Below are 8,257 nucleotides of genomic sequence, written 5' to 3'. Positions count from 1 at the left end.
GTGCGGGTATATGCATACATATACGTGTACACAGAAAATGTACTTTTGTGTTTTTTAGGTATAGGGTTTCCTAAGTATTAATATCACAATACCTGTCTACCTAACAAATTACAGGTTTGACCTCACAAGCTGAGTTTCTAGCTCGAACACCGTGACAGCACTTGATTTTGTACATTTTGCTGGAATGCCTGCATCTTCCATTGGCTACAGTTAGAACTGTAGGTGTTGAGAACGTTTGAACATGAGTTGATAAACTGGAAGCATGAAAATTAGAGGCAAACTATGGAGCAGTTCACACAGACATTTGGCACACAAGGAATTAGGATTTCCAGTATAGTCTTTCATAAAAGGTTTTTTCCAACTGTCTCTTTGTATGAAAGAGATGATTTGTTAAAATGTATTTATCATTTGACATAATGTGGTAAAGATTTCATATCCACAGTCCTTGTATATATTTTTGTCATTAGAAAACTTTGTTTTCTGGGACTTTTCTTTATGGTAACTTTCACAAAGTGTAAAAAATGTTTGAAATGTAACAGTCGTTTTATTTTTATAAAATACACTATTTTATACTGACAAAGTTGCTAAGAAGTGAGGAGGTTGTGTTCAATCTCTTAATTTCCATTAAGTAGTAGTACACATTTTAATATGTCACCATGCAGTGCAGTTACCTAGGAGTATTTTTTTAAAACGTCATTACTCTGTTTTTTAAAATGACTGTGCAATAGCTGTACAGAATCAACCCTGCCCTACTTCCTCTGCCTTCTGTTCTCAGTTTTTCCTCTTTGCCTTCACAGTGTAGAATGTAGTATCTTGAAAAGTAATTTTTTTCTCATTCTACCCAGATCAATGTAAAATTATCAATGGTAATTTTATCTGATGAGCTGGTTGAATTTGATGGATTATTTGTACGTGAAATGTTATTTAAAATAAAATATAATACAAAAGAATACATTTCCAGGATAGACATTTAAACAATAAACTGTATAATAAGTGAAATTTCTGATGATGAGAATTGACATGCTTTTGTCGTAATCAGGAAACTTCACTGATTTGTGGGTTTTTTCTAAACCACTCCTCAGTACTGGGAAAAATGTATTTTTAATAGACAAAGTTAATGAATTTAATACAAAACTGGAGAGTGCCTATACTCAAATATAGTGTGGTGCTCCAAGTAACAAAGTTAATGAATTTAATACAAAACTGGAGAATGCCTATACTCAAATATAATGTGGTGCTCCAAGTAGGAAATATGTTCATATTTTAGAGAACATGAGGATTGTTTTGTACACCTAAACCTTCTTCGTAAAAACTCATTATACTCAAATATAATGTGGTGCTCCAAGTAGGAAATATGTTCATATTTTAGAGAACATGAGGATTGTTTGGTACAATGAGTGAAAACTCATTCAAGAGAGTTGTTTGAGTACCTTTTTTTTACTGTAAAGATGAGCTTGTGAATATTTTTGCTGTCTGTATCTATGTCAAAATCTGCTTTCTGAACAAACAAAGAGAGTATTAAGTAGGTCTGTCAGCACTCTGTTAGCCCCGCTGAGACAAAATGCATCTTCACAAATATGTAAGCGCTGACTAAACAAATTTATTATAGCTGAAGCAACTGTATGTTGGACTTTACCAAGCACATTTGAAAGAAATTAGTTTTTCTGTTTCTGGTTGTGTTACAGATGTGATGGAAAGCCAGACTTTGCTATGCAGGAGTAGTCGCTTTGAGAAGTACCTCCCTGCACACACAATTATTTAAATAAACAGGGCTGCTTATTATGAAAAGTGAAAATTAACTGGAGAAAGAGTACAACTTTTAAAAACCAGCTGCTTAAGGATAGGGTATAGATATAGTAAACAGGGATTTTTTTGGCAACCTTACTGTGAATGGGATTGAGCTCTGTTTCTGGGCATGATTCATAGGTTTAGAATGTAATCAGGCTAGAGTTTACACTGATTTGATTACTTTATGTTAAGTTTATATGAGTCTGTTCATAAGGATACATTAACAGCAACAAGTGGAAAGCAAATTTTTAAATGTGCTAAAGGTATAGACGAAGCTGTACCAAATATTTGTGAATTTAGCTCAAAGTGGGTTTCGATGCCCAATTGTTCCAGCCAGTTTTTAGTTTTGTCCATAAATTTCATTTGTACTGCTTTGCTGTTACCCATTTAAAATTCTTAATATTGAGACCTGCTGATCACTACTTAGGCATTTTCTCTCTCATCCCCAGGAAAGATGTCTAGAGACCGGGCTCTGAGGAAGCAACAGCAATTGAATAATTTGGTAGCAGCGGTGACAAAGCTTGCTAAACCTGGAGATGTGATTGTGGATTTTTGCAGTGGAGGGGTAAGGTGTATTTTTGTTTACATGATGCAATTTCTTTCAGCTTTCCTCTTTGCAGTTCTAGGTGGTTGCTGCCACAAAGCAAAAGTTCAAATGCTGCAATTTTAGCTGCTTTCAAAGGTTCTCTCACTGATTAGGGGATGTGTATCATGTAATGAGGCAACAACAGGGGACACTGAAAAGTGACTCAGATTTTGTTGTCTTTGTTTTCACAGGGCCATGTTGGAATTGTTCTTGCTCACATGATGCCATCATGTCAGGTAAATTCTAAATAAAACGTATAGATGATATGAGCTTTTGGTCTGTGATAATCATCTTAAAAAGATGTGCATAAATATGAAGACATAGTTGTTTCAGCAGAGGACTTATATTTGAAACATGCAGATTTTTAGCATAATCTCAAATGCATGCAGTGGTTTCCTGAGAAAACAAAAGTCAGAAAAAAATCTAAAATATTTGCGAGCTGATTGATATTGGCAAGTATTAAATGCTTTCCATTGTTGTTGGGTTCCCTGCTAATCATTTTGGAGATCTCAAGCTCTGCCACAAGTAATTTAGAGGTTTTCTCAACTAAGCTACAAAGTTTTGTGCTTGTTGGTAATGTTGTACTTTGATTTCTCAGTGTTCTTTTGCCTTAATTTCTCCTGTGTACAAAACCTAGGTGGTGCTCATAGAAAATAAGGAGTTGTCTCTGATCCGTGCTAAAGACAGAAGTGATGAACTAGGTTTAAACAATATTTGGTTCATTCAAGCAAATTTGGACTATTTTAATGGGACTTTTAACATTGGGGTAAGTGATTATAACTTTTCCACTTCAAAACTTCAGTGTCTGGTTAATTATTCTTAAAACAATTAAAATATCTGATAGAAGAAAATTCTGTCTGTCCTTAAGAGACAGGTATTTTTGATGCTATGAGAAGCACCCATGTTATTAATCTGTATTGTTAGTTTTGTATTTATTATTTGTTGCAAATTGGCATCACTTTTATATTCCATGAGTAAAGAAGGAAGTGTCTGCTCCAGTCAAATACAAAAATTTGAGTGCTGCTTGAGCATGTTGAAGAAAAAGTGGGGTAGATTCTTGGTTTAACATGTTATTTTAAAATCAGTCATTCGTTACTGGGTATACTCTGGAGAAGGTTTTGAAGATGGGAAGACTACTGTTGCCCAAATTAAGCCTGAGTACAGTAAAGTGACTGCAGAAGTGTAGTTAGGTGACAGTAAAAGCATTTTAAGATAAAACAAACAAGGCTACACAGTGACTGCAGAAGTGTAGTTAGGTGACAGTAAAAGCATTTTAAGATAAACAAGGCTACACGATGCAAAACTGTAGAAGGAACTATCATGACAGAATGTTATGATATACATGTGTATTCAATGTGTAAAGTATACTCAAGCTGTATTTATAAACACAGAATGATACCTCAATTTTGTAGGAGTGCTCGGCATGAGTCCTACTGCAGTCAACAGGTGATATTCTGACTCCCAGTTAACTGTAAATGAGCAGACCAAAGCAGGAATCTGAGTTCTGCAGGAGCAAAGTAGGTGATTTGAATACTGATTCAAAGTATCTGTGGTGGACCCTGAAAGTAAATGAGATTAATGTCCTCTCCAGAAGTCTTGCAGCCCTAGTGAAGAGTGAGGCATAAATAAATAGTCTTTTGTAACTCTGTAAAGATTCCTGTCTTCCAGTTTTACATTCTGTTGACAGAATGTGAACTTTCGCAGCAAGCCCCAACTTTTGGTGCGAGTCTGACTGTTCTTTAAATCATCCATTCAAGGGCCTGTTTTGGCTGTAATTGAGGAGGTTTAATGCTGAAGGTTGATGGTACATGAACAGTGCTGTTTAACTATTTGGTTGTGAAAAGAAATACAGTGCAGGAGAAAGAGGAGAGAATAAATTATTTCAGCCCAGTCCTTCCAAGTGTAAATTTCCAATTCTCTAGCTTTATTTTCTGTGCTACATTGTCATATAAATCTCAGTGGATGAACTGGAGATCTATTTCAGAAAATCAGAACCTTATGAATAATTTACTGAATTCTTTGTGTGAAATGTGTACTAGTTTTTCAGTGAAATGAGTCTACAATTTTGTGATCATTGGAGTTCCTGTCTTCAGGTTTTGGGTTAATACTAAGTTAAATATCTCCATGGAGTTTTTATTTAATGAAAAAGTGTTATATTCTCAAGTTTTGTGACAAGGAAAATACTGAAGTATATGTCAGAAAAATTCACTTGGAAATTCTTCATTTCCAGGCCTGTGATTTCAGTTTCTTTGACCTGATTTTGTAGTCTATTCAACAGACGAACCTGGAGCTTTCCCATTTTGGGAGACCTGTATCAATCTCAGCTTCAGAATTAGTTTGTATCATACCATGATTCACTCTTCAGGATTAGGTCATTAACTGAGGATTAACTTTCCTATGCCAGCCACACTTAAGACAAGAGCTGCCTGGTTTACTGACCAGTAGCACAAGTGTTTGGTGTGTTTGAAGGTAAATAATGTAAAGTTTAACTGCCTTTGTATTATTATGTCATAAGCAGTGGTCTGATACAAAAATGACAACGTAATATCATAATAGATAGATATGGACGAAGTTTGGCAATGCATCGTTCCTAAACCCATCTTCTGAGGCTGGTAAAGATAGTCACTGATTGCATAACTTCACCATTTTCAGTAAAACAATACAGTTTAAATGTGAGGGTGGACACGATGACCAGAAATTCACTGGTTATAGTACTCGAAATTTAGAGAGGTATAGAAAAATGAACATGTCAGCAGTTGTCATCTCTCTGCTTTTGGTATTAGTTTAAAACATGTTTGTATGTGTTTTAGTTACCCTGACATCAAATCTGTGTTACTTAGCTATTTTCTTATCCATTATCTGCCCGTTTGCTCCACATAAAATTTCTGCCCTTATGAGTTTTTTGGGGTAATGAAGATCAAGGTTCTGAAACAACCTGTTTGAGTGCCAAATGTACTGGTACGTTGCACTCTTATATATTGTAGTACAATCACCAACCACAATAAAGGATTTCAGGCTAAAAGTGAAAGCTTTCAAATATTTACATGCAGTGTTATTTACAGGAGTCTTTGAGATCTTAGTTGTTTCTAATATTTCTTCAGTACTCACAGTATCTCAGCTAATTTGTGAGAACAAGTTGAAAAGTTTAGAGTTTGTTTGGGCAGGATATTTTTTTGAGTGTGTTGAGTTCTTTTGTTCTTAAGATCACTAAAGTTGAACCTGAGGTTTCAAGGAACATTCTTTTCCCTTTACTTTTCTGAGTGCACTAGGCTGTTCTGGGGACTTGCAGCGCCAGAGGAGTAATACAGGGCAATGGTCGCACACTGCCTTAGCTCTGTTGCTCTCTTCAGGAGCCACTTTCTTTTCCTGTGTCTACAGATGCATGGATTTGTGAATGAAATGCATTATCTGCATTAGTCCTCACTTTTTACTTTGTTTCAGATAGTAAGTTTAATATATAGGATATCCTGAGAAAGCTTTGTCTTGAATTTTGTGATTTTTCACTTAACTAAATTGATTCTAAGAAATCCAAAGAAGAAATCAGTTGGTATAAAAGTTCATACAGGCACAGCAAAGCTACTGTATTTATCTGCTGCTGTTTTAAGGTCTCTTTTCCAAATGTGCAAGCAAAGCAGAGGTCTTTGTTTTCTGCTTGGATAGATGAGGCAGTAACTATAATTATATTCCATGGTAATGTAATAGCTGTGATATTAAGAATGTAGTTCTGATGTTAAACTACTTTTATTTTTGTTGTTAAATTCGTATGAGCAGAAAACTTTCTTTGTGAAATTATTTTCATACTAATGTTCTGCTTGAGACAAGAATATTTGTTACCATCTGTATGCAGTTACAGTTCAGTTGATGATTAATGGTCTGCTCAGCTGAGCTTACACCAAGCAGTCTGCAAACAAAAAAGTCTTTGTTTTGATCTATATCTGAGAGCACAAAGTTTTTATCTTTCAATTGCTGTACCTTGAAAAACAACTTTGAACCCTGAAATCTGAGCTTTGCAGTTTTAAACCTTTTTCCTACATTTACAGTGAACAAAAAGCAATGCAGTTTTACAAATCTGTACAGCGGCATAAAATTAAAAATGTGCCTCAAAAATGTCCTTAGTTTAATGAAAACATAGAGCAATGTGTATTCACCAGGTCTACTCTTTGAGCTACTGAGTATGTGGAAGAAGGCAGAGAAAGTAATGCCTCCATTTCATCTGGCCTGTTTGGAGTCACAGGTATTGGTAGGAGAGAGCTGCTTGCCTTTCCTTGCAATATATTGAGTACAGCAGTAACTTACCTTCCTGTAGGAGAGCATGAAGAATCTGGGTGCAACCTGTGTGTTGCCCAAACACCAATGCTTCTGGGTAGCTGTTGTGATTGAATGGCATTGTAGTTTTAGTTTGAGAGCCCATCACTAAGAAAAAGAAAGAAAAGAATAAGGAGGGAGAAAAAAAAGGAGGACAAATTGTATTTGATGCTTCCCCCCAATGTTTGTTTTCTAAAGTTTTTACTCAGTACTTACAGTCAAATGATCAAAATTTATGCATAAATGTTGTCCTTTGAATGTGACCTTCAGGTATATCTTACTTCTCTTACTGCTAAGTTGAAATCCAGTTTTGAAATAGTTCATTGTATTTCTAAGTGCTTTTTGCTTGACAAAAGCTTTTGACTAATCGCCACAGCAGTTCTTCTTTTAATATTTTTCTGGAGCTTCATTTTAATTTATTTGATATCACCATGCAGTGCACCTACCTTTTGAATGCTTTTGGTGAGTGATCCTTGTTCAGAGTTGATGGTTCCCTCATTAATGCAATGGGCCATAAATTTTCCTCAGCATAGATATGAAGGAGAGGAATGAAAAACTGAGGAATTAAGGACCAGGCCATTGGCATAACAGCTTTGCAAAAACTTCCTCTCATATTCAAGTACCTCAGTCAAACAAAAAAACACCGCAACAGGATTGTATCTAGAATATTGCTATAAAGAACTTGCTTGTTCCTTTGGTTTTTGTTTTTAACACTCTAGGTGGCTCTCCATGCATGTGGTGTGGCAACAGACATGGTGATCGAACACTGCATCAAGGCACGGGCAGGCTTTGTCATCTCCCCTTGTTGTTATGGCTTCATTCAAAACACAGTGAAGTTTAAATATCCACGAAGGTAATCTAAAGCTAACAAGACAAGCTTTAAAATATCAACTTAAATGAAGGAAGAAAATGGTAAAAGAGTATAGAATTAATCAGTTGAAGATCATTGCAAGTGTTTAGGCTAAACTGGTTGACAGTTATAATGCAACTGTTTCCTCCTGTTTCTCTTTGCAAACCCATCCTGAAAGCGAGACAAATTGGTAATTCTGGGGTTATTTTTTTTCTAGATTTATCTGTTCATAGTTCAGAAGACTTTATACCATCAACATAGTAGATACAGTATGTAGGAATCTATGTAATATGCAGATCTTTTACCTTGGGAATCACCAAGTTAATAGAAAACTCATGAAAATTACTGTAAGAAGGGGAATTGACATTTTAACATTGGGAGAAAGATGTAAGCAATCAGCTTAGAGAAATGGTTCTCCTTTATACTGCAGTTTATTGCTTGTGAAACTCTTCCGACTTACTTCCGATTTATTCCCGAGTAGACAAGCTCTCATGTATTTCAGTTCATATTTTTAATACTTTTTCAATGGACTGTGTAGATATTTTGTCATCTTCAAACCTGCCATGATGAAGATACTTACATATTTCAGACTTAAGAATTTTAATGCCTTTGATATAAATAAAATGTAAAAGGTAAGTGTGAAGTGGCAGAAGATAAGAGACTAACAGCTTTCTGAGGCAGAACAAGATGAGGGAAGAGGGTTGTGGTTTTGGGGTTTTTTTTGGTGT

General features: G+C 35.4%; 1 protein-coding gene across 1 annotated transcript in view; it reads left to right on the top strand.

Annotated features, from left to right (window-relative positions):
- Positions 1-2,237: 2,237 nt before the first annotated feature.
- The window catches only part of LOC104625361 (glutathione S-transferase C-terminal domain-containing protein-like), a gene marked incomplete at its 5' end in the record, with an annotated part of 14,746 nt that continues 8,726 nt past the window's right edge, over positions 2,238-8,257 (top strand). The window contains 4 exons of the mRNA XM_010292970.1: positions 2,238-2,353; positions 2,566-2,610; positions 3,012-3,140; positions 7,399-7,532. Of these exons, the coding sequence (XP_010291272.1) occupies positions 2,238-2,353; positions 2,566-2,610; positions 3,012-3,140; positions 7,399-7,532 (424 nt within the window). The remainder of the gene's footprint in view (positions 2,354-2,565; positions 2,611-3,011; positions 3,141-7,398; positions 7,533-8,257) is intronic.

This window comes from Phaethon lepturus, unplaced genomic scaffold (genome assembly GCF_000687285.1).
Source record: "Phaethon lepturus isolate BGI_N335 unplaced genomic scaffold, ASM68728v1 scaffold7408, whole genome shotgun sequence".
Taxonomy (NCBI): Eukaryota; Metazoa; Chordata; class Aves; order Phaethontiformes; family Phaethontidae; genus Phaethon; species Phaethon lepturus.
Note: the sequence above shows the minus strand (reverse complement) of the source record. Positions and strands in the feature narration are given on the sequence as shown.